At 38.4% G+C, this 27,477-nt stretch overlaps 1 protein-coding gene across 3 annotated transcripts; it reads right to left on the reverse strand.

The window, feature by feature from the left end:
- Nucleotides 1-2,572: 2,572 nt before the first annotated feature.
- Nucleotides 2,573-27,373, reverse strand: LOC122558406 (nuclear receptor coactivator 5-like). Of its 3 annotated transcripts, none has more exons than XM_043706940.2 (12): nt 27,288-27,373; nt 26,383-26,440; nt 24,236-24,300; nt 23,847-23,894; nt 22,220-22,291; nt 20,013-20,089; nt 13,804-13,933; nt 8,005-8,204; nt 6,430-6,711; nt 5,802-5,867; nt 5,424-5,615; nt 2,573-3,448 (listed from the first exon to the last, which is right to left on the reverse strand). In XM_043706940.2, the coding sequence occupies exons 3-12, from the start codon at nt 24,292-24,294 to the stop codon at nt 3,408-3,410; spliced, it is 1,167 nt and encodes a 388-aa protein (XP_043562875.1). In that variant the 5' UTR covers nt 24,295-24,300; nt 26,383-26,440; nt 27,288-27,373; the 3' UTR covers nt 2,573-3,407. The 3 variants fall into 3 exon arrangements, with proteins under 3 accessions (XP_043562875.1, XP_043562876.1, XP_043562877.1); XM_043706941.2 differs by lacking the exon at nt 27,288-27,373 and adding an exon at nt 26,836-27,108; XM_043706942.2 differs by lacking the exon at nt 22,220-22,291.
- Between the last annotated feature and the right edge of the window lie 104 nt (nt 27,374-27,477).

Below are 27,477 nucleotides of genomic sequence, written 5' to 3' on the forward strand. Positions count from 1 at the left end.
TGGAGTGCCACGTATGTTTCAGTACTGAGGCCAAAATTATTCACAAAATATATTGACTGCTACAAGAGAATGTAATCTGATCAGGTTTGTGTATGACAAAAGTGGGAAAGCAATTGGTAAGGATGACACGTCACCAGTGATACATACAGGCCGAGAGTGGGCCAAAAGCCTTGGCAGAAGAATATGGGAAAATGCGAAGATATGTAATTTGGCAGACATAACGGAACTGATTTAAATGGGGAAAGGTTGCAGAAAATTGCAGCAGACCAACTTAGTGAATCAAATCTGTTAACCTCAAAAAGCTAGCATACAAATTCAGAAAGTGAAAGGGAAAGCAAATTAAACTTTGGCTTTTACTTCAAAGGGAGTAGAATATACAAATAGGAAGGTTTTGCTAAAACTATAGAAGACACAAGTGAGGACACAGTGGATTTCTCAACAGTTTTGGTCTCATCAAAAGATAGATATACTAACATTGGAGGCAGTCCAGCTGAGGTTCACTATGGAGTGTTTCATACAAGGAGATATTGATTAGGTTAGGCTTGTACTCATTGAAGTTTAGGAGAATAAGAGACCTTTTGAAATATTAAAGATTCTTAGATAGCTTGACAAGGTAGTTGCAGAGAAGTTGTTTTCCCTTGTGGGAGAATCTAGGACCAGGGGGTATAATCTGTGTAAGGGATAGATAGAGATGAGGAGGAATTTCTTCTTTCAGAGTAGTGGAAATTTACCAGAGAATTGTGCAAGCTGAATCGTTCAATGTCAGATTTCTAAATATTAAGAGAATCAAGTGTTTGGGGATAAGGCATGAAAATGGAGTTGAATGTTATTAGACTAGCTCTGACCTCATTGAATGGCAAAATGGATTTAAACAACTGAATGGCCTACTTCTGTTTATATCTTATCTTATCTACAATAGTACAACAATCCTGCAGCAAGGTATACTGTAATTTGTACTCCAGTTCTTCAGTGGGACTTGGTGAAAAAGAACATGGGCTAAGAACAAGTCAAGGATTCTAAAAAAGTCATCTTTCTCACTGATCTTCCTACATTTAACTCTGGCTCCCTTACAATTAGAACAGAAAACCAGCAACAAGTCCTCGAGCTTCTTTGAGGCTGAATAATGATAAATCAATCCAGAAATTTTAAAATAAGTATTTTTAACAGTAGATATATGCACTATTACAATGTCTTTGCATTTGTCAAATTATATAAATTATCATTCAACTATAGGCCTTAGCTGTAGGGGTAAACATGTCTTGAAATGGATCCAATGTTTACTTATGATTATATAGTAGGGTGGTTGTATAGAATGATCCTTTCATTATTCAATAACAGAGCTAAGAAATACCAAACCTATGTTCAGTTCCTTAGAAATAAATGCTCCTCCCAGCTTGATATAATGCCCTAGAAATACAAAATACTTTCTCTGGAAAGACGAAATTGGCTAATTCTTGTGCATCTGTCTATTATTAACGAGTAAAAAAGTATTGGTGAGGTACTATTATTTTCTGCACATTGGCAACCTTGGAATATAGAACAAATTCTTACTTCCTACAATATCATCTGAAAACTTTTCTTCAGAAATATTAATGCTGGATTTCTTAGTGGAGCATGGTATTCAACCTTATTAATGCTGTGTACATGCCTCCTCAAACTGTTTACTTGAGAAAACGGCAATGATATCTTGAGATCTACAGATTGAAACAGTACATAATAGTGAAATCTTCTGAACATATTACCCAATACTAAGATGACCTGATAGATCTTGGTCCTTTAAAAAAAGAGATCTTTTGTACAAAGATTTGCTCTGAAGCAAGGGATAATTTTTCCTAATCTGTTCAAAACTGCTTCTCATTGAAAATACTAAACTCACTTGAAGGCAAAAATGTAAAGAGCTGAAGTCTCAAGAATGCTTTCACACAATAATTTCCAACTCTCTGGCATGCATGAGTCCTCAATGAAATTTTTTAAAGACTCCAAAATCAAGCTCCAGCAACTAATTTTGTATTTTAGTTACACTAATTAATCACGAACAAATTTGGAATTAAACATGAGCTGGGGCAATTCAAACATTAATAAAATTTATGATTAATACCTGATTACTCCTAAGAAAGAAACTTAACTAGTGAAAGCATTAGTTGCATACTTTCAGTCACTGGTTAAAATTAACAAGGTACAAGTCCAAACATCAAGCCACCAAAAGATGCAATAAGTAAAACACACAGGGAATCTAAAAAAAATCCTGCGAATTGTAGAAATAAACAAAAAGGAGACAAAAATTCAGATTCTTTCCTGGAAGTGAGAGTTGCCATAAATTTTGATCTCAATTTCAGAAATTGGATAAAGGTTTATACAGAACGTCTAAAACTTGCAGGGGGGTCAAAATCAAAACAGAAGTCATTACAAATGATTAAAAATAAAGACTGAATAGGGAAACCATTAACCCTATTGAAGGATCACATATTGTGATCACATTATGTCTTCCCCCCTCTTTAAACCAAAGGGATTGGCTTTAAATTGAAGCTCAATATAGTATACTATACTAAAATGATTTACATGTTCAAACAAATGCATTACAAAGAAAAAGGGGAACCTTTATTAAGTTCAAACACCTATGTATTCTTCAGTTGTTACAGAAGACATCCCTTCACTTTAAAATACTATCACATTGTAACACACTGAGAACTAACGTTTCTAAAGTGATTGTGGATTTTTCTCCCTCCTCCTGCAAATTGATTAGAAACTTCATTTAACAGAGGTGTATATCAATACATTAAAGAAATTTAATTACTTTAATTGGGATACTGAACATATTGTTTGTCATCAAATCAATGCAGCACTGTTACAATGCTCAGTACAAAAAAAAAAGCAGTCAAGTGAACAGTTGTACAAATCTGGCCAAGATAATACTGTATGGTGATATTTATTCAACTTGCTTCTGTTGATATACTTGCTTTCAGCAACACAAAGGAGCGCATGTCAGAGTGCTTTGAGACTCCATAAAAAGGTATCACCATACAATAAAATCTTTTTAAAAAGTTCTCATAAAACAGAATGGAGAAATTTTTTAACAAGCATCTAACAAATGAAACAACCACTGCGAAAGATACATTTACCAAGGTTTTCCCAACCCTTTCAAAACCATTCATGGCGACATTTAAAAGTTACAAAAAAATGGTCCTTTTACATGACATTGGGCATACACCTTCAAAAGGAACTTGAACTTACAATGGGATCTTTCTAAAATACTACAGTTCACAACTCAGTCTGAGAATATTCAAGGTGTTCGTTGTATTCATTCAGTACAATATCTTGGACTTCTGGTGCTCTTCAAACAAGGTTTTGTTGGATATACAAACTCCTCTCTAAAGCAATGTGCATTCTGATGCGTCAAGTGATGCTCCTTACTGCAGCTGGAGTCGAGCACCTAGTTTTAATGGATGACCTATGATAAAAGAACAAAATATTTACTTCCTGTACAAAAATCACAAGTTCAGGTTGCATGGTTTTGCAAAATGCTTGCCTTATTTTCTTTAATAGCAACAGGATAGTAGGACAGCAGCACAGAGCAAGATCATTTGTAAGAATGGAGACACAAGATTCAACCATACAGCCCATCAGTAAGATGGCAACTGAAACATATCTGAGCCATCTTCAACCCCTCCTTGCCCCTCACGATGCTTTAATTCTGAGTGTCCAAAAGCCCAACCTTCATTGTGAATATATTTGATGACTGACTGAACATTTACATCACCTTGGGTTAGAGAATTCCCACAACACAAGAAATGTTTCACCTCTAGCATGTCATATGTAGAATATTCATTTTACCCACTCAAAGGCAAGTATATCCTTCCTTGTGTGAAGAGACCAAACTTTACAGTATTCAAGGTACAGTCTCACATGATTGCAGTGAAAATCTCAACTCAAGCAAATTCCACCACATATCAAATATTTCACATTTCCCCAAGTTGTAGTCTATTTGTCACCTAATTTAATCTACTGCATCCTTTGCACCCTATCTGCTGACAACTTAATTATGCAAAGCTGGGTGGGAAACTAACAAAATTGGTTATGTAATATTTTGTCCCCTCAGCTAATATAGGTTGCAAATAGGTTGGGGACAAAATTATTCCTGCCACACTCCCACTGTTACAGCCTTTGAATAAATTTAGACAAAATCAAAAATGACCCACCTAAAATTTTATACTTGATAGATAGCCACAAGGAGAACTTTCATAAGACCAAAGCCAAAAAATTAATTTTGTAGCCATGATATCCTTGAGATGTTCTTTATGACCATTTCAATCTGTGTCCACAAATATATGTTTCCTCCTATATGCAACTAAGTGAATTCTTTGTGTTTTGAAGTTGTGCTTTGCCACCATTCTACATTTGTGTGTTAATCCATTTATTCTGAACTGAACCAATGTGACCATATGTATTTTTTCTGCATTTCTTTAAAAAAAAAGGATATATTTCACTCTGCTGATACACTGCTGAATATTGTTAAATCCATTTTGCTTCACATTTCTAACTTTAAAAGACCTAAACCAGACAGATAACCCTCAGTGTTTGGTACATATAAATTAAAGATGTAGCCCAAATCTTTCCATAGCTAGAAACTGGATGTTAGTTGGGAGATGTACATCAGGACCTGATGGAATCCTTTGGATGCTCTGAAGATGTCAAAGAAGTTTAAACTTCAGTTGGGTTGATTTCCACTGCATGGGACCCTCTCCATTGTCAATGACATGGACCAGACACACTCAAGTCACTTGGAAACATACCGCACGTTAGTACCTGGTCTAAATCAGATTAGCTAGAGTTACTCAATGGAGCACCAAAACTGATCCGTGCAAAATCATCCACACTACTTGAGTCAACCACTCCATGTGACAACATACACATGAATTCATACTGAAACACTAGGTTAAAACAACTGCCATCTGGTATTGGGTCTTTTTAGCTGTTCATAAAAATTGGAGTTTTACCTTGCCAGAAAATGAATACAATAGCCCCTACACAGGGTTGGCCACACCCGATAAAGCAGCAATACTGGAAATTTACTGTATTATCACAATCTCCACGCCATCCAAGTTAGTTTAGTGAGGGTGCAAGTGAGAAGGCTCTCTGCCAGTATGTTTTTTAAAAGATAAAGTTGCATATTATTTAACTGACTGACGCTGTAAATAAAGTGTAACAGGGATGTGTATACTCCTGCATTACATTTCTATTACTTGGAATGCATTTTTAGATTGGTCAAGAGGTCCACATAATTGATTGGAATAATTATCGTAGGTGCCAGGTATTAAAAAGGTTTGCTGCACATACTCAATATTTGGGAGAATTCAGAATGCCAATAATATTAAGAGGCAGCTTGGTGGTGGTGGAAGGTTGAAGCAAAGAGAAGAAATGTTAACCTGGAGCAGGCAGAAGAGCCCGGATTGGTCGATCACCCAAAAGTGGAGGTTTTTTCTGAGCAAGAGGAGCATGACCCAAAAGAGGTGGTCTGCCTGGTGTTGGAAGGAGGGGTTTAGGCTTGCTGGAGGGCTGTGGAACACTGCCAACGTCATAATAACCTTCAGTTCCAGTGGGCTGTTGAGCGAGAGAAGCTGTAAAGTAAAAGGTTAAAATATTAGTGCACACTAATAGACAGCTTGCATATCTTAATTCTGAACTCTTAAAAACTAAATACCACAAATGGCCTATTTCTGATCCTAATCTATTTGTAAAAATGCCTAAATTGAATAATAGCCATATCAAACATTGCACCAAAAGCTTGAAATATGCATACTTACGATCATGTGGCCACTGATAAAGCTCAGTTCCTCCTTCCTGATAGTTTTGCCAATTACTGTTTGCTTCTATATAAACAGAAACACAATGTGTCAGACTATCAAATTCCAAATCAACTTTGTAACAATTACCAAAAGTAGCACATTTGAAAATGTATGTCCATAAATCAAATCTTAAATTCCAAACCACATTCCTAAAGCTACCTGTAGTGATCTTGAAGCCAATGCATTTTGGAGCCAGAAACAGAATTAGGAATCTAGGCACTGGTTATTGGTGCTGTTCCATGGAATCATAGCATTCATAATTAACCCTTGACTTCATCTTGAGCATCAAATGCACAAGGAAGCTAAATATCATTTTTGTGATTGCTGCTTTACCAATCTGGAACTCCTTCACTGGCATTGCATTGGTCACAGTTGCAACCATTATAAGTTCAACTATTGCTCAGATTTTCCCAATTTTGCACTCAAATAGTGCTCAAAAATCTCAAGGTTAACAAAAACAAAACATTTAATACTGATACATTTACAATATAGAACTGAAGAAATAAAACAATTTAAGAGATAGCTGATAAAGTGAGTTCCATCAATATAGACCCTCTGTGCAGACAGAATTATTAACTCAACTAACCTCCTTCAAGGGCCTCTTTTCTTTTGTTCAAATAATCAACCACCTTTTGAAGCTCCTCAGCATACAGATGCTTTCCATCACCCAGCAGGAAAAGGAGATGTCGAATGCTGCTGGGCACAACGTGACTTTCATCGTAAGACTCACGATGAAGATAATCATCAGCCAAATTAGCTGCTTTGTGTGCAATCTCAAGGCGTTCTTTTTCCAGAGTTTCACCAAAAATACGTTGGTGTTCACGTGAAATCAGGTCCAAAGCATCTTCCAAAGGCATATTACGATGTTCTGTTCAAGAAAGGTAACTTCATTTTTCATCTGATATGAAAGCTCTTCAGTGTGTTAAGTACATATTGAGAATAGTTTTCTAATTTATGGCAGTGGAATTTCAAGAAAGTTGAAAAATGGAAAACAACAGAGAAATTGTGTGTGGACAAGCTGAGATGGTATATTTGAGAGGAAGGAAAGATGAAAACACAGAAAGGAGAGCACAATAATTAAGGGGAGGAAGGAGAGAAGAATCTTAAATATGACTTTTCCAGTGTTTGGGGGGGACGCAGGAAGGTTTTAATGCTTTATGTGAAGGGTTTAGATTATAAATGCATTAAAACAAAAGCAGTTTGAACATGAAGTCTTAGTTCTGTGTACCGTACTCAACCCACAGTCCAGCTATACAATTGCTATATGCCCCCACCTCACTTAGGGCCCATCGGTTGTAAATTTCAAGTCTTGGATGTCATAAGTGGTAAATTGTACATTGCATACAAAGAATATTATCTTGATATGTTTGAACACAGTATAAAAGAGATGAAACAATGATTAAAGTACACATTTTAGCACCCGTTCATCAAAGTATAACAATTTGAAAAGTTAAAGTAATTGATAACCCAAGCCTTGAAGAGTCATTCAAAACCCACAGGGCAAGATTACCGACTTTAATCATGAAGGAGGAAACAAAATTAAGAAACTTCCTCTAACAAAAACATTGGGTTGGGGTAAGTGGTCGGCTTGGATGGGTTGGACCGAAGGGTCTGTTTCCATGCTGTACATCTGTATGACTCTATATGCCCAGTGATATCTTGAACCCCCACCACATGAATAGCATGAGTTTGTGAACAGATCTGACAATTCAAACAGTCTGATTACACTCACTCTTCATTGAATTCCAACTTCAGTTAAGTAATCAAGTACCAAAACACAAAAAGGAAGAGTGCTTCACTGCAATAAGTGCCAAAGAATGGGGGGGGAAGAAATTCATGACAATTGAAATAATTCTTTCTTAAAAGCAAACACAGCACTTTGCTTGCCATCACAAAAGAAACTGCTGTGGAAACCACTCAACTTTTTTTAAACCAAGTTTACAAATAAATAATTTTGCTAAAACGCTTTTCAAATAAAAATCTCAATATAACCATGTGAGGAATACGGATGTTTGGGATACATGATTTTGCTCATTTCGGACAATGAGCATCAAATTACCCAGGTATACGACCACTCAATAACAATGAAAGGAAAATGACATTATTAGGCTTTTGTACATCAAGGATTCTACAAATGTCTTTATGGAAATTGTATATGTACCTTTGTGGCCTGCATACAAAATAATCACTGTGCACGAAGAAAGAGACTGGTGCTCTCCTCCAACGACAACACAAAATGGGGAACCTTCTTCTCGAACATCTTTCAAAGCAGTATCAAGAGCCAACTCTAATTTAAGGTACACAAGATCCACAAGAAGCCCCAGTTCTTGGACTCGTCGCCCTACCAGTTTGGCATAATCCCTGAAAAATTGATAGTGAATATTTTCCAGTTAGATACTCAAACAAGATCAGTAAGACTTGAAGCTGCCAGTAATTAACACAATTAAATTTTTCACAAATCAAAGCCCCAGAGTAAGACCCTACCATAAAAATACATTCATAAGGATTTAAAAAAAATTTAAAAAATTAAAAACTTAAATTCTTAAAATGGTAACATTTAAACTTTTGTCTTTAGAAAGATAGAATCAGACAGAAGAAGCCCTTTGGCCTATTGAGTCTGCACCAATGCTACACTAAATCTACACTGGTCTCACTTCCATCACTGAGCCCATCGCCTTGAATGTTAAGACATTAAGTGCTAATTGGAGTACTTTTGAAAAGGTTACCACCATTAACCACTTCAACTATTTACCCCTTGTAGCAAATTCGGAAATCCCCCCAGACCTGAGTCAAAATGTTTTGTCTCAAATCTCCTGCCTTTTACCTTAAAATTATGCCTCCTTATTATTGACCTTTCAATTGAGACAAACAGCTGCTTTCTAGTCACCCATTCACACCCTCAATCTTGTGTACACCTCTATCAGGTGTCCCCTCAACCTTCAACGATTCAAAGAAAACAACCAGTGCTTATCCAGCTTCATAGTTGAAGTCTTCCAACCCAAGGCAAGATTCTGATAAATCACCTGTGTACCTTACTAACGTGCCATACTGGAGTCAGGGATTTGTGGACAAATAATATGAGAATATAGGAGGTATGCTTACTAAGTTTGCATATGACATCAAAACTGGTCACATAGTGAACAGTGAAGGAGGTTATTTCAGAATACAAAAGAACCATGATCAACTGGGGCAATGGACTAAGGAATGGCAGATGTAGTTCAACATAGATAAACGCAAAATACTGTATCTTGGTAAGACAAACCAGGCCAAGACTTACAATTAATGGTAGGGCTCTGGGTAGTGGGGTTCTGGTAATCAAACAGACTTATGGTTGCAGGAGCATAACTCTTTAAAAGTGGCATCACAGCTATATAGGATGGTGAAGGCAGCGTTTGGCACGCTTGCCTTCACTAGTCAGAACACTAAGTACAGCAATTAGGCGGCCATGTTACAGCTGTACAAGGCATCGTTGAGACCACATTTGGAATACTGCACACAATTCTGGTCACCCTGCTATAGGAAGCATGTTATTAAACTGGAATGGATGCAAAAAAGATTTACAAGGATGTTACTGATATTGGAAGGTTTGAGTTATAAGCAGAGGCTAGATAGTTTGGGACTCTTTTTTCCCCTGGAGTGTCGGAGACTGAGGGGTGACCTTAAAATTATGATGGGCACAGGAAAATGAATGGCTAAGGTCTTTTCCCCAGAGTAGTGAGCCAAAACAAGAGGGCATAGGTTTAAGGAGAAAGGGAAAAGATTTAAAAAGGGACACGAGGCACAATGTTTTCCAGAGTGGTGTGTAGAAGGAACGAGCTGCCAGAGGAAGTGGTGGATGGGAGTACATTTACAACATGTAAAAGATGTTTAGACAAGTACATGGGTAGCAAAGATTTACAGGAATATGGGCCAAATGCAGGCAAATGAGTCAAGTTCAATTTAGGAAACATGCTTGACATGGACGAGTTGGACTAAAGGGCTGGTTTCTGTCTGAACAACGGTGGCACAGTGGTTAGCACTGCTGCCTCACAGCGCCAGAGACCCGGGTTCAATTCCCGCCTCAGGCGACTGACTGTGTGGAGTTTGCATGTTCTCCCCGTGTCTGCGTGGGTTTCCTCCGGGTGCTCCGGTTTCCTCCCACAGTCCAAAGATGTGCAGGTCAGGTGAATTGGCCATGCTAAATTGCCTGTAGTGTTAGGCAAGGGATAAATGTAGGGGTATGGGTGGGTTGCGCTTCGACGGGTTGGTGTGGACTTGTTGAGCCGAAGGGCTTTCCACACTAAGTAATCTAAAAAAAAACTTTATCACTAACAATTAAAGGTTGCTGGTCTGTTTCAGCACAACTGAGTTTAAAACTAGATTCCTGCTCAAAAAGAAATTCAGATGGTAGCCAGTAGTTGAATGAGACAGATGACTGTCCATCATAATGGAGTACCTGTGCCATAGTCTTAGAACAACTCTTAGATTGTTGGCAATTCCAATTACCCAGGTTGACCATTTTGGCATTACATAATATTCAGCTTACACATTTGACAATGAAACACAACTGACAAGGACTGCTTAGATATCAGTCATCTTTTACACTAACCTCCAGGGATCCAAAGATCAGAATATCTAGGTTTAAAAAAACTTCACTGCAGTTTCCTTCCCCATTCTAGTTTCACATCACAGAATTTAAACATTTCTCAATTCACCATCAAAATTACCTCATTCTTCCAAGTCCAAGTTTATACAACATGACTCAAAATTCCTTAAAAAATAGTTGACTGCTTTCCCAGTCAAGTGATTGATAGTCACTTCAGAAGCAAATACTTAAATTTTAATCACAGCTGTTGTTATCACAGACATCCACTTTAAAAAAAAAAGCAAATCCCATTCCCTGGCTCTATAAACTGAAATGCACCCACACAATTTGCAACGCAGTCACAGGAATACTGAAATGAAACATGTCATGCCCTCATTGTATAACTATATAAAATCCCAAAGAATGCATAAATATTGGCCCCACAGCCAGAATCAGTTTTGCAGAATACAACTTTTCAAAAATAAAAAGCCCACCTTTGCATTTGTTGTAACTGAAGCAGAAAAGTACAAGTAAATGTGATTCACAAATAACTTGCAAAATTCAAAAATCAATTTCCTTATATTTAATCATCCAGCATGAACATTACCAAATATTCTATGAAGTCCTTCACAGAAAAATTTGTTTTTTTCTTCTGTCAATCTTGCTGTTTAAATATTTTCAGTCCAAATGTCACTAAAAGACTTTCAGTGTTGATTATTTCCTAATAAACTTTGCTTCTACTTTAATCTCATTGTACAAATCACCGACTGACTTAAGAGTGACAAATTAGGAACACTGCAGCCTTCAATACGAATATCACAGGGAAGGCAACGGCCTAGATTTAGCAGTTGGAATAACAGTGAAACAGTTAGCATTAGCCTCCTTCATTACTCAGTAAAACTGCCAACATGTACATCTGCATATGCAGTTCATAATGGACATCCCAAAGTTTCGTCAGTGATTCCTTGCAGCTTCAGTATAATCTATTAAGTCCTGGAAGGTGGAAATCTCAATGAATTGAAATGAATTTCAGCGTTTTGTGCTGCTCGTTTCATAAAAGTATTCTTTCAAACCTTGTTGAGTGAGGCGTAACTGGATTTAAAGAGCACCCAAAAGTTATAAATGCTACAGAACACTCTCGCTGGGATCAAAATGCAAATTTTGTTCATGAAATGTCCATATAGACTTCAGTCAGGCATTCAACAAGGATCCTCATTGTAGACTGGGTAAGCAAGGTTAGATCACAGGGAGAACTAACCACTGGATACAGCATTGGCTTGAAAGCAGAAGACAGAAGGTGATGGTGAAGGGCTGTTGTTCAGATTGGAGGCCTGTGACCAGTGGTGTGCCATAAGGATTGGTGCTGAGTCCACTTGCTTTTTATCACTTATGCAAACGATTTGGATGTGAACGTGGGAGATATGGTTAGTAAGTCTGCAGATGACACGAAAATTGGAAGTATAGTGACAGCAAAGGATACCTCAGTACAACAGGACCTTGATCAGATGGACCAATGAGTGGCAGACGGAGCTCTTAATTTAAATAAATAGGAGGGGCGGCATTTTGGAAAGGCAATTCAGGACAGGTCTTATGCACTTAATGGTAAGGTCCTGACCAGTGTTACTGAACAAAGAGACGTTGAAGTGCAAGTTCCTCGAGAGTCACACTTAGGCTAGTGAAGGTGTTGTTTAGTATGCTTTCCTTTATTGGTCAGTGCACTGAGTGTAAGAGTTGGGAGGTCATGTTGCAGCTCTACAGGTCATTGGTTAAGCCACTTTTTGAATAGTGCGTGCAATTCTGGTCTCCCTCCTATAGGAAGAATGTTGTGAAACTTGAAAGGGTTCAGAAATGATTTACAAGAATGTTGCTGGGCTTGGAGAGTTTGAGAAATAGGGAGTGGCAGATTGGGCTGGGGCTACTTTCCTTGGAGCGTCGGAAGCTGAGAAGTGACCTTATAGAGGTTTATAAAATCAGGGGCATGGATTGAGTTAATAGACAAGGTGTTTTCCCTGGGGTGGGTGAGACCAAAACTTGAGGGCATAGGTTTAGGGTGAGAGAAGGGAAAATTCAAAAGGGACGTAAAGGGCAACTTTGTCACATACAGGGTGAAGTGGTGGAGGCAGGTAGAATCATAACATTTAAAAGGCATCTGAATAGGTCTATGAATAGGAAGGGTTGAGGAGGATATGGGCCAAGTACTGGCAAATGAGACTAGATTAATTTAGGATATCTGAATGGCATGGTCGACTTACCGAAGGGTCTGTTTCCATGCTGTACATCTGATTATAAATGATAAGCTGCTTCATCATTAATTTAAAAAAAAACTTACTTTAATAAGTATGATATGGCACCTTCTAACTAAATCCCATGGGTATGTTCCAATTCATAGTTAACTCTCTCAAAAGATCAGAAAGTGAACAGTTGTTCTGGCTTGCTGTCTGAAATCTTTAATTGTGATTAGCTGCTCAAGCTGCTTTATGGCATCACTGTTCCCAGATAAACAGTCCCTTCCTCTAACACCAGAATGAATTCTAAAAAAGCAAAATCCATGCTGTACAAATCACTGGATTATCATAGACAGTTATTTTCAGAATCCAATAGCAAACATCATCACTTTACCATTGACTGCAAAATCTGGACTATTACATGGAGGATCAGTGAATATTTGAATGGTTTCAGCCAATTCTGAAAATGATAGATACCGTGATACAACCTTTTACACAGACAAGGGCATTTGGTTTCAGATAACACAGTAGACATCCTGCACTACGTCAAACTTAAAGTGCAATAGACAACAATAATTTCATGATTTTCAACAGGAAAGATAGTTATGACAGTAAGACTGTGCAAGGCGCTATCCAAAGCCCAATTCAGATATAACGCATTTTGGTAGGTCCTAGATTTCATCCATGATCTTTAACAGGGTTAGGCAGCATTCCTTTGGGTTAAATGGCAGAAACTGTTGGGGCTTCCACTCATTTACACTCTAGCAATGAGACAAAAATTCAGCACGTACAAATGTGATCCGGTCAGACAAGTTAACCTCCACTGTGAAGCATTTCCCGAGCCCACCAAATTCTAACAATTCCACCAAAACCTAACAAAGTGCTTGACAAGCTTCATTGAAAAGAAATGTTAAAACACATCAACAAGGCTGTTAGATACAATGAAGTCTATGCATTTGTATTAACAGAATTGGAGCTAATCATTGTGCGCACTAATATCTGTAACAATTATTAAGAGTATATGCACATGCTTCCAATTAAGTCATATAGCATTATTTTCTCCAGTCTGACACCAAATCAGTCTCAAATTGCAGTCATAGGATAGAAATTTGTCTGGCGTGGATGTGCAATATCCAAAGAATAATAAAATAATAATCCGAAAGAAATTTACCCCTGTTGCTTGCTTAGTGCTATAACTACACAATCAGCATGTTTTTCTTTGTTGTAGTCATCCTCTATCTCTCTGTAGAACTGCTGATAAAGCTCATCTCGGCGACTGTCTTCTTGTCTGCAACTATCTTCTGTAAACAAGAATATACAATTAAATCAATTTAAACAGAAGTTTTATTTTTATTCTGAAAATTTACAGCCTTGCATTTATATTTGCTTTTTCTGGACTACTGAATATTCCAAAGTTTTTTTTTTGTATTTTCAGCTTAATCACCCTTGCTACCCAAGGAACATACCAGCCATTTTGCACACCAATGGCCTTCTCATATCGAAGTGCAAACAGCACTTAACTTTTTATGTTGTCGTTTGAGGGATAGATATTAATCAAGACACCAGTAATAATTCTTCCCCAACTCTAACCTTTCTTCAATATAGTCCAATGAGATCACCCTCTGGCAGTGCAGAACTCCTGCTTGCTGCAATGAAGTGTTAGCCTAAATGGCTGTGCACAAGTCTTGGAATGGACTTAAACCCACAACCTTCTGCTTTAAAAGACAAGAGTGCTACCAACTGAATTATGACTGACATTGCATTGCACATATTCAATCCATATTATCCTTCAACAGTATGCTAATTAATCCTGTTGAAGGAGAGAAGCTTCTGTTTGTTGCTTACATTAATGCAACGTTTAATTTTAATCTGATTTGCCTTGAAGTGCTTGGAGAAATGTTTAATTGCAAATAATGTTCAACTTCTCATGTTTAAAATATTTTCATGCCTGAATGAGTGGTTTCAAAATAAAGCAGAGTACCTCTTCACATATTTACAACTGCAGATTATGAGCAAATCCAAGATAACTAAACTTCAAAGCAGTTGTTAAACTCTATCACCCCACTTGACTTCCTGCTGTCAGGAAATTATAATTACACACTGCTTACGTAATTATTGTAGTACAAACTTAATAAATCAGATGACTTTGAATTTCTGCCCAGATTGAACAGTGATAACAACAAAAAAATCCACAGTACAATTATTCTACGTTATTTTCTGCTTAGGTCAAGTTTCTCTTTCAGGTTAGTTGTCAATACTGTGACCTGTGGGTTGGTAAACATCACCACAATGATCAGCAGCAACTGCAATTTAGCAACAGACACCAATGAAAACTTAGTTGCTTCATGTCCAGCTGATGTGGCAGAACTTCTCAATTTCAGTCAATGGTGTGCCATATGAAGACACCCCATCTGAAACAGACTTGCTTGCTACATGCTCTTACCTTTCATAAATGGAAGGATGCTGGGAACTAACTTAATGCATCCTTTTAACCTGATTGCCTCAGTAGCTATGTAATCAGCATATTTCATTCCTTCCTTTCAGGGCCTCAATGCTTTCCTTCACTTGTCAGCACAACTGACAATTATCAGTTTGATGGATTTATCTGCCAGTCAAAACGAGTGCAAAGCATCAAGTATAAGCAGCTACAGTTTCAATCAACTTAGTCTCTCAAATCCCAGCCTCAACCTAAACTGCTCAATTCAGTGCGCACTTCTGTCAAATATATGAAGCAACAGCACCAAAAGGAAACATATGGCTGTCAAACCAGTATATTGATACATGCTGTTTAATTCATCCTGTTTGTTAATCTAAGCCATACAACTGACAGAACTTGGTCATCTATATTGAATGACATTGTCCATTTCTGAGGTGCATTACTCTCAACTCAGAAGTATTTTCTGTTATAGAACCCTAAAACACCAATCACAACACTGTTTCCCATATGTGACAACTGCCACTTCAGGAAGCTACAGTTCCACAGACAGGTCAGCAGTCTGTTCATTGTTCCATCAGTCAGTAGATTTCCACGTGCAGCAGAGCCTTCAACATCAGATCCTAAATCCCATCAGCCTGAACCAAAAGAATCCCTGTACTGATGAACATGCCTATCCAAAAGGAAACTATCCACTTAACTGAATAAGATAATAAATAAGAGTAGACCATTCAACTCTTCCAGACTGCTCCACCATAAGAAAATTATGGCTTCTATTGTTGCTTTAACTCCAATTTCCTGACTACGGTTTGATTTCCTTACAGATCAAAAATTTAGCTCACATTACAATTCGTAGGAAGTCAAATGGGGTGACAGATTTGCCAACTGCTTTGAAGTTTAGTTATCTTGGATTTGCCTCAACCTCCATAGCTTTATCTGGAAAGGAATTCCAAAGTCCAATGACCCTCAAGAGAAATTTCTCATGTTGATCTGAAATAGACAATAGGTGCAGGAGGAGGCCATTTGCCCCTTCAAGCCAGCACCACCATTCATTATGATCATGGCTGATCATCCACAATCAGTATCCTGTTCCTGCCTTATCCCCATAACCCTTGATTCCACTATCTTTAAGAATTCTATCCATCTCTTTCTTGAAAGTCTCCAGAGACGTGGCCTCCACTGTCTTCTGGGGCAGAGCCTTCCATTTTTCCACTGCTCTCTGGGTGAAGAAGTTTCTCCTCAACTCTGTTCTAAATGGCCTCCCCCTTATTTTAAAAAAGTGTTCTCTGGTTCAGGACTCACCCATCAGCAGAAACATGCTTCCTGCCTCCAGTGTCTAATTCTTTAATAATCTTATACGTCTCAATCAGATCCCCACTCATCCTTCTAAACTCAAGTCTATACAAGCCCAGTCACACCAATCTTTCAACATATGATAGTCCCACCATTCCGGGAATTGACCTCGTGAACCTACGCTGCACTCCCCAATAACCAGAATGCCCTTCCTCAAATGTGGAGACCAAAACTGCACACAATACTCCAGGGGGAGTCTCACCAGGGCCCTGCACAGCTGCAGAAGGATCTCTTTACTCCTATACTCAATTCCTCTTGTTATGAAGGCTAACATGCCATTAGCTTTCTTCACTCCCTGCTGTACCTACATGCTTGCGTTCATTGACTGATGTACAAGCACACCTAGATCTCGTTGTACTTACCCTTTACCTAACTTGACTCCATTTAGATAGTAATCTACCTTCCTGTTCTTGCCACCAAAATAGATAACCAGACATTTGTCTACATTAAACTGCATCTGCCATGCATCCGTCCACTCACTTAGCCTGTCCAAGTCACCCTGTACTCTCATAACATCCTCCTTACATTTCACCCTGCCACTCAGCTTTGTGTCATCAGCAAATTTACTAATATTTTAGTACCATCATCTATATCATTAATGTATACTGTAAACAGCTGTGGCCCCATCACCAGACCTTGTGGTACCCCACTGGTCACCACCTACCATTCTGAAATGGACCCTCTTATTACTCCTTTTTGCTTCCTGTCAGCCGGCCAATTTTCAACCCAAGTCAGTATTTTGCTCCCAGTACCATGTGCCCTAATTTTGCTCACTAATCTCCTATGTAGGACTTTATCACAGGCTTTCTGCAAGTCCAGGTACACTACATCCACTGCCTCTCCCATGTCTATCTTCATGGTTACATCTTCAAAAAATTCCAGATGATTAGTCAAGGACGATTTCCCCTTCAAAAATCCATGCTGACTCTGACCCATCCTGTTACTGCTACCCAAATGAGTCGTAATTTCATCTTTTACAATGGACTCCAGCATCTTCCCACCACTGACGACAGGCTAACCGGTCTTTAATTTCAGTTTTCTCTCTCCCTCCTTTCTTGAAAAGTGGGACATTAGCCACCCTCCAATCTGCAGGGATTAAATGGGAGAGATCTTAATTTTATTCATAAAATGTGGCTCCTAGATCTAGGTTCCCATGAAGGAGTGGAGCATTTTCATTATTCAGCATCCAACTCATATCTGGAAATGTTGCATTTTTCACTCATGTTCCCCACAGAATTATTGGTCCTCCATCCTAAGCAAGTTTAACCTCACTGCACATGTAAACAGTAGACATGCATCTGAACTTTCTAAAGAATTGATAAAGTTCTTCATAAATAATTGTTAATTGAAGGTAATGGAAGTGCAGACATATTATTGAACTGTTTAAGTGACACAGCAGCTGTAGTCAGGTTAAAGATTGATTTTTTTAAAAAAAGGTCTATCTATTTGGAGATGTTAGGACACACCCCTGAAGCACGAGACAAACCCTTTTGCTTCTGGTTCTGGGCACAATCACTGCGCCACAACAGTCCTTTTGAAATGGACAGGCATTCTTATTGGCAGAATATGACTACTTGTGCCTGCAAGGATCTAGATACAGACCTCAGCTATTCACTGCTTATTAACAATTTTGATGACACGTTAGAACTCATAAGCAAGTTCACAAATACCATAACGATAGGCAACATTTTGAGTGGTGGAGATGCAGCATAAAATTACTAGAATTAAAATCGGCAAACTCCTGGCCAATGCATTTATGCACAGGCAAATGAGAAATCAGCAACTTTAGAAAGGTTAGAACAGGGCAATCGCCAACTGAAAAGCTAGAAACAGTGGCATCCATAGAAGCTTTTGTGCCAAAGCATACAAAGGAATAGAATATCAGAAACAGATGCAGAAAATAATTAACAAGTTAATAGAATGTTGGCATTTATAGAAACATAATTCAAAGAGACATTGTAAATGGCCACACTGCATTACAGGGAGTCATTTTGTCAGCCATGTTTATGTTAACTGTCTATAACAACAAAGCAGTTTCAGTCTTTCACTTCTTTGCTATAGCCAATTATGTTTTCCTTTTTAAAAAATTATGTAAAAGTTACACTGCAGTTAAACAAAACCCTAGTTATAACCATACCTGAAGTACTGAACAATTCTAAGCAAAAAACCTGAGGAAGGATATTTTGGCTTCAGAATTATACTTTATATCCAAGGGTTAAATTACAAGTGTTGCATAGTTTAAGATCCATATCTATCAAGGAACGGGTGGGTAGATGAAAACTACTTTTCCAGTTATGGAATCAAACACATGGGAGCAGAGTCTAATAATTAGCCTTTAACGAGTGCAACAGGAAACAATTTACCTGCAAGGAATGATAACAGTTTGGAAACTTTTTTTTCCCCACAAATGGCACTTAAGGGACAAACTGCTCCTTGTAAATCTAGAGTAAAGGAGAGATATTGGGAAGGGGTGGGGACAGGGCAGAGTCCTTAGAGCTGAATCTCAGTGAATGCTAGAAAAGACTTCAGAGGCTAAATGACAAATGTGGCAAAAACCCACTTGAAAATGTTTACTTGCAGAGAACCCCATCAATAATTCTCGATGCAAAGCAGGAAAAACATTCATGACTACAGCTCATTAACAACTAGCTCAAAGCATATGAATAGGGACAGCAAAGGAAGTACTCCAAGAATGATGGAGGCTGGCAAGAATGAGGTGGTACAACTGGAGGTACCCACAGTGCAGTATTATCAACCAACTGTTCCCCATTATTTCAGCCATCCACGCAACCTCTTCCTAGCATCTTCAATTATCGCCCATTTCACCATAAAGCTACACTTGTTAATATCCTGCCATATGCTACATGCTATGGTTGAGGAGTAAATTGTTTTAAAATCTTTCCTTTGTATGCAACTCAACATTTCTACAATCAATTTCTACATTGCACATTTATGGAAATTGGCAAGTTAAACACGTCTCCTACCAACCCTTCAAAGAATGGTACATGTCGCGATTTCCCGTTCCTAACCTTTTTCCGCAATGCCCCAATCTCCAAACATAATTCTACTTATCTATACCAGTTAAAAATCATAAACAGAATAATAAGCCCCACTTTGTCTGACAATTGGAACTGGTCTTGACTTGGGTAAAAGGTCAGGGAATCTTTTATTTTAAGGAACATACAATTATAAAGAGGGATCAGTGATGAATACCAAAAGGCCTTCAAGCTAACTAGAATAAAATACATGGCAAAACAAAAATTCCAAAGTAAATGTCAAGACTAAGATGTTTACATACAAAAGTCCAAACATTCATGTAGGCTTCACTACATTTGTGGAATTAAACACTAAAACAAAACTGGTAAAATTTCTATGCTGTTTTGTTCATCGTTTGAGCACTCAAATCCATTGTTGCTTCATAAATAATCCTAGCTATGACGTGAAATAAAACTATTAGCAAACATATCTAGGCAGCAGCAGTCTTTTAACATATACAGCTTTACTTGCTTTTACCAGTCATTTTACAAACAAACAGGCTGTATATACAGCAAATATTTTGTATGCTACAAGCAGGTGCTAATTATCAGATATACCGCTCCAGGTGTAGTTGTAATCCTCTGTACTGTAAGGCTCAGTATAGCCACCATAATATTCCAACACTTCCTGAGTCCTGAAAAGCAAGAGAGAACAGCAAGTATAGATATTCAATTTACATCCACTTATACAATTACTTTGTTTTCTTTTGATGAATATATTTTCAAGCTTTGGAGTTAACAAATGACAAAACAAACATGATTTGGACCACCAGTTTAAAAAGTGTTTTGCTAATGCAAGCTTCAAAACAATCACATGTGGATTCCATTTCACTCAGGAGCAGGTACTCAATTTGGATGAATCCAAAAAATTGAAGATGTTTGGTGGTCAAACATTTGTTTCAACCCCAAACTCCTCAGAAAACAGTAATTGGCTGGTATGGCAAGACAGCCATAAAATGGCCACCGGGATTCATGGTTACGCTAGCTGGCCCCAAAAGTCAGAATGCATCCTCTCTATTCCACACGCTCTACCGCATCCCTCTTCTCCTTTTCCCACTTTCCACCTCATGCTCAAATCAGCTAAAGATACCTGATGGGATTGGATGTGTGCAGCAAACGTGGCTGCCACTCAGATGTTTAAATTGCCCAAATGCAAAGATGGTCACACACACTTAAGCCTGGGAAGATGAATCCCTGTTTCCAAAGCTGTTGGACTGGAAAGATGGGGTCTGAGCACTACACAGATTTGTGTTACTTCCTGTTCCAATGTTGGTATGTGTTTAGTGTGAGCACATCTTGAATACTGCCTGCAGTGTTAGTCTCCTATTTTAAGGAAGGATGTAAACTCATGGGCGTAGTTCAAAGGAAGCTTACTAGACGATACACTGGAATGAGCAGGTTGCCATATGAGGATAAGACAAGACAGGTTGGGCTTGTTTCCATTGCAGTTTAAAACATTGAGGGTGACAAGATATTGAACAGTCTTGATGAGATGAATGTGGAAAGAAGTTTCAGCCCAGAAGTGGGAGCACCAGTTTTGGAGCTTCCCTTTTAGGATAGAGATGATGGAAAGTTTTTTTTTGAGGTTTGTGCAACTTTGGAACCTTTCAGAATGCACTGGGAGCGTGGTTATTGAATACTTTAAAAAGATAGAAGTAGATTCTTGTTAGGAAGAGAACCACAGGGCTATTGGGGGTATACAAGCATGTAGAATTCAAAACACAAATAGATCAGCCATGATCTTATTGAATGGTAGAGAATACTCAAGGGGCTGAATGGTCAACTTCTGCTCCTATTTTGACATACTTCCAAGTATGATTAAAGTCAGATCGGCTTTGCGCATGTACTGTCATTGTGCAATCTAGGGGTTCCACAGCCAGGTAGAACAATAATGCAAGGCAGGTTGCAGACCTAATGTAAGCAACATTTATGCTAATGTGTAGCCATTAGAAACTCATTACAATGCCTTGAGGAAACTCTGGACCTGGTATTAAAAAGGGAAAGCACTATGTATTGACTGAAGAAGTCTTTGCAAGCAAAGTGTAAACCTGGAAGTCTAAGTTTGAATATTTAATACCAAATTGAAAAAGGAATAAAAGGAGGGAACAAATAGATAGAATTAAGATAGATGATTGGCTCTTAAATTTTATGGCTTTAGTTTTTATGATTCCATTCCAGCAGTCTATTCCAGAGGTAAAGGATTCTGAGAGCTATTTCTTAATTAGCCCTAAATATGACTAATTAGTTTGAATCTGTGACTCTACTAGTCACGAACCCCCCAAGGATAAAGTTAAGAATCAAACAATAGTCCCAAAAAGCCATCCAAAAATCCCCATTTATATAACAAAAAAGTAAACTCAGTTGTTACTAACCATTTAGCCACAATTGCAAAGTATTCCTAAACCTACAAATTACCATGAACTGAATGGTATGGTAGATAAAGTACGCTTAATCTACTAGATCTGATTAGAATATTATAACAAAATTTCCATTTAAGATGCAAAGGTTCCAAGTAAAATAAATGTGGACCGCTACATGCCTTTAAGAGTAAATTTTATGACAGCCACTAAGACGAAAAATTAACACTCAGGTTAAGTAAAGTTATCTGCTCTGCAATGGTTTTGACTGGAGCAGAGAACTGAAATACAAAGAACAATACAGAAAATACTGCTCCATTATTTACATTTGGAAATACCAAAAATTTACACCCAAGATAAAAAGCTAAAGCAATTATTGGGATCACCACAAAGTTATTTATTTCACACCTGTAGGGATCAACTCTTTCAGCTCCTAAAGGTGATCGGTCTCGCTCTAGATCTTGTCGAGTTGAAAGGATACTATTGAGAACATAAAACAATAACCAAGCTAGTTAAAGAAAAGAAAACAAACTAAATATCCGAGATATCAATATCAAGAAATCCCTATTTAAAAACAAAACCTGCAGATGACTCCGATAGTAACGTGATTTGAAATGGTGCAGAAATGAACTTCATTTGGGGTGGGAATGTCTACATATCATTGGAGGGCAATTTAATAAGACTAAAACAAAAGTCTCCTTAATCATGATGACCATTACTGAAATTAAATTCATGCACATTCAGCTAAAAACAAGTCAGATTGAGTTGCAGTACACCCACTATCGAAGAGCGTTCTGATACACTGTACAGATCCAAATTTGGAGCATGGCAAATACCGTGAATTTGAGCCTTCAATTGAATGCATTAAACCAAAGAAAGAATTCTTGGAAATAAGCAAAATACCACTGAAGGTTTATTTAATTCAGTTGGATCAAAATACTTATACTAACAATCGTCCTCAAATGTGATACAACAGGGGCCTTTTGTGCCCCTGCAATGGGAAAGCAGAGGATAAGGATTATTGGCCACAATTTAGTTATAGCAGAGAAAGCATAGTGACGCCCTGGATTTGCAGCACAGTATTCATGGAAAATTCTTATCCTACTCATTGAAACATCAAGCCACTAAGACAACCTTTAAAAAAGGGTTACACTGCAATATATGTAAAATCATTTTCAATGCAACATCATAGAGAAAAACAGCACAGAAACCTTCAGTCCAACTTGCCCAAGCCAACCAAGTTTCCCAAAATAAGTAAGCCCCATTTTCCTGCATTTGACCCATATGCCTCTCAGCTTTTCCTATTGACATACCTGCCCAAATCGTTTAAATGTTGTAACTGTACTTAAATCTACCACTTCCTCTGGCAGTTCATTCCACATACGAACTCTCCTCTGTAAAAGCTGTTCCTCAGGCCCCTTTTAAATCTTTTGCCTCTCAACCCCTAGTTTTGAACTTCCCCCATCCTAGAGAAAAGACCTTTGCCATTTACCTATCTATGCCCCTAACGATTTTGTGAACCTCTAAAATCATCCCTCAGTCTCCTACACTCCAGTGAAGAAAGTCCCAGCCTACCCTTAACCCAAACACTCCATTCCTGGCAACATGCTGGCAAATGTTTTCTCAAGCCTCTCCAATTTACTACTATCCATCCTAGAGCAGGTTGACCAGAACTGTAGACAGTATTCCCAAAGAGGCCTCATCAATGTCCTGGACAACCTCAACATGATGTTCCAACTCTTATATTCAATGGTCTGAGTAATGAAGGCAAACATTTTAAACACCTTAACCCTCCCTGTCCATCTGTGATACAACTCCCAAAGAACTACATACCTGAACCAAGGGCTCTGGTCAACACCACTACCCAGGGCCCTACCATTAACTGGGTATGTCCTGCGTGTGTTACCAAACAAAACCTATTCCTTCTACACCACTCAGTCTTGGGTGAATTGGTGCCCCCCCCATTCCAAAACAAAATATTACTGCAAATGTAACTGGACAATCTTTTTATTACCACAGAATTAATTTTGCATACCTCGGTAAGGATGCACTTGGAACATTGTATTCCGCTGTTGCATATGAACTGGAGGAGAGAGCAAAAATGAAGTAGAATGTCAATCGATAGCCTCTGTTATCAGCCTTTTCTGTAAATTAGCTAAAATCTCATTCTTTGCACTACTGCAATGTATACCTTGGTCAGAAATCCAAAGGCAAAACAAGATACAGCTGTTAACAGTTGAAAAATAGGCAATATAGATTCATTTTTCAAGACATATGCTAGTTTAATACCATACAATTATTATTACACAAGTTAGTTTAGTGGTTTGTGACCTCAATCCAAACAACTTTCATTGTAGGACATTTTTTCAGAACTAGCTAGCAATAACAATCTAAAAACTACACATCTTTATATATCATCCTTACCTTCCATCTGGGCTGGGTCTGTGTGATGGACCTCCCCTCGGTTTTATCCAAGTAGACATGTTTGCCTATGGAAATAGTAAAATAGCTAATAAACTATTGTAGTGTTTCAAAGATCAACAGCTTGTTGATACATGCTTCATTTGGAAATTATCCAATACCCTTAATTCTTTGTTCCAATATAGCAACACCACAATTGTAAAGGAACTTCGCAATATAAAATGATGTTTAGACAAAAGTATGATGTTAAGCAGTAATATATCCAGAGATGCACAAACTCCCAAAACACGTACATAAATACCCTCCTCCCTATTCCTTCAAATAAATTAATATCAGATGTAGTAAATACTTCTGCTTGTACCGGCACAGTACAAAGTTGGTCGTAGTGCAACACTTTTAGAACACCAACAGTATCTTCCAATCCAAAATATTTACACTACTTCTGATTTCTGCAACTTCAGTGGATGACTAAACCCTGGTGACCTAAAATGAGTACAGCATCAAACGGTTTTCCACCTGCAAAATGGTATCTAATTATAAACCCAAACAAGGATGACAGAACATACAGATCACTGTGCAAAGCTTTTGACAACTAACACCAAATTGCTTATTGCATGTTAATACACTATCTCCAGTTTCTTTTTTCAGTCCTTGAACTGGATACTTACTGGAACTGTTATAGTATACAGGCCCTGAAATACATGTTCTAGGCAATTTAAACTCAACCATATGAGACTTGAATTGCAAATCAAGAATATTGTTGTAAAATTCAAACTTTGGGATACCAAATAACGAAGCATTTGCAGCTTACTTTTCCATTGTATTTCCCCCACTAGTTTCAGAGAACCTTCACATGTTTGACTTGCCACGCCTACAATTTGCATAAACCTCAGTCAACTGAACACTCGCCAGTCTCTTAACACACTTAAATCTATCCAAGACTGGTGTATCCATTTTCCAAAATCCTCCTCTTTCTGTATTTCTCCCCAAACCTTAACTAACATTTTGAAATCTGACTGCAGACAGCCTGTGTTTTGTCTGCTCACAAATGCAGAGTCTTCAGTTCTGATTAAGCATCCACACTGTAGTAACACCTTGACCTCTCTTTCCAAGAGCTAATTGATCTATCGTGAATTTCCAAAGTTTCAGATTTAAATTTCAAATATCCCAGTTTTAGTCAACAGGAGATTGAGAAAAGCATACCAAAACAGCCTAATTTTGAAAATAAAAGTTTTCATATTATAATCAACATCACTGGAAACTGGTTATTATCCAGAGTATATCAAGTATTTGCTGGAGTATTAGCGTCTTAGTCATCATTTATGGCACAGAAGCCAGTTAAGCTCATGCCAGCTCCCTAGTTTGTTTATTTCAAGTGCTTCATACATTTCCTTGACTGCTTCCATTTTCATCATCTGCTTCATGATGAATTCTTTACCTGCATAAAACATGAACAAACTTCACCAGATACCAACAAATTGCATACAGAAAAGAATCCCACTACATTCAAGTCATTTTTCTTTCTACTGCAGTGACAATTAAAATGGTGATAAATAGAACCTTCAAACATTAAAATGTGGATTGAAACTGGGTAAATATTATTAAACAAGTAAATCTCATAATAAAACACTGATATGTCGAAACTCTCAAGCAGCTGGTTTCCCTGAAGGTACTTATGCAGAATAGTACTTCTAGGCAATTTTCATGTCCCTTGGCAATAGTTAACAAAAGGATCAAAGGAACAAAAGAAGGCTCCCTGCCTTCATTCCTGATGAAGGGCTTTTGCCCGAAATGTCAATTTTCCTGCTCCTCAGATGCTGCCTGACCTGCTGCTTTTCCAGCACCACTCAAATATAGACCCTAATAGTTAACAAAAGCTAATATAAATTGTACACTCATTTAAATTCCTGCGCCATAAAACAACTTTAAACACACAAAAGATACTAAATCATTGATACTAAATCTCTTGACTAGAGTTTTTAAATATCTTGACAACCAACACTGAAATCACACCCAGACAAGTACCTACTGCAACCAGATTAAAATAATTCATTAATATAACTTCAAGATTGTCAAATGCGTTTCTCTCCACATGCTCCAAAAAACTGAACTCAATCTAAAGGATTAAAACTACAATCAACAGAACTTACCCTTTAAGATAGTTATAAATAAGATGATCTTCTCAATTTATATTGCTGAATGATCAATCTTCAAAGGATGGAAACAAAAGATGAGTTTACTTTAGTAACAGAATGCAGTTCAAATAGTACTAACCTACCCTCTCCCCTAAAGTTGACAGACCCGAGTATCCCTAGTGAAGTGCTTTATTTTAAATCACCAACATTTGCAATTATTATGCTTGTAAAACTTAACGTCTAAAAAGGCATTCCTACACTGATTACACTTTTTGAATGCGAATGCAGAATGGTAGGAAAAATTGTTGCCATTTCGACCACAAGCGTATTAAAAGTTATAGAAACAACCCCGTGCAACGCAAGCCGTGTGTTAACGGCATTGCTTTTGGCATCTGATTCTCACTGAGTTTTATAAACTAACCGCAACACGGTGGGTAGAGGTGGGGAAAGAGAGTGAAAAGACAACACCTGAGCAAACAGGCGACTTCACAACATGGCCTCCGATCCGGGGGCCAAGTAAAAGTTTGGGATGAGAGAACCTGGGGTTTCCTTCGGCCAGGCGGATTTAAATTAACCGGAACACGGGCCTAGGCAAGCCGGCGGCAGCCTCGAGCGAAGAGAGCAGCCGCTCGGCCGGGCGCTGACTCCGGGAGCCAGCGGTCCCAGGGCCTTCCTCTGCCGGTCGGGCCGAACAGCTGCGGGGCCCGAGGCCTCAGCGCCGCTCGAACAGAAACAAAGAAAAAACGCTGCCGTCAAAAAAGTAAAAACACGAGCGGGCGCAGCGACCAACCACATAAACACAAATAAATAAACCAAATAGAAAATGGAGGGGCCCGGGTGAGGGCGATCCGGTGGAGAGGTCCACCCGCCTTCCTCCACAGCCGGGTCCCGGTCTTTTCCCTCTCTCTCTTTTCCATCACCTCAGGTTAAATCGAAGCCGCCGTTCACCTCCTGCTCGCACTCGGCTCGGTCATCAATCCGAACCGGAACCGGAAACACCCTACTCCGTAGCCGCTTCACCTGACCGGCCCGCGCCGGGTCTCCACCAATCAGAATGCCGGTTACATGATGGGTGCAAAATCTGCCGCGGGCGACCAATCAGCAGCGGTC

The sequence above is a fragment of the Chiloscyllium plagiosum genome, unplaced genomic scaffold (assembly GCF_037043375.1).
Source record: "Chiloscyllium plagiosum isolate Xiang-an unplaced genomic scaffold, Cpla_swu_hap1 HiC_scaffold_17, whole genome shotgun sequence".
NCBI lineage: Eukaryota > Metazoa > Chordata > Chondrichthyes > Orectolobiformes > Hemiscylliidae > Chiloscyllium > Chiloscyllium plagiosum.

What these genes read in the sequence shown, in the direction of transcription:
- LOC122558406 (XM_043706940.2), bottom strand. Translation starts at nt 24,294, where the DNA reads ATGTCTACTTGGATAAAACCGAGGGGAGGTCCATCACACAGACCCAGC. An exon ending in GCACTAAGCAAGCAACAGGG is followed by an intron (nt 8,205 to 13,803) that starts GTAAATTTCTTT and finishes TCAATTTTTCAG; the next exon opens with GGATTATGCCAAACTGGTAG. An exon ending in TTATCAGTGGCCACATGATC is followed by an intron (nt 5,616 to 5,801) that starts GTAAGTATGCAT and finishes TTTACTTTACAG; the next exon opens with CTTCTCTCGCTCAACAGCCC.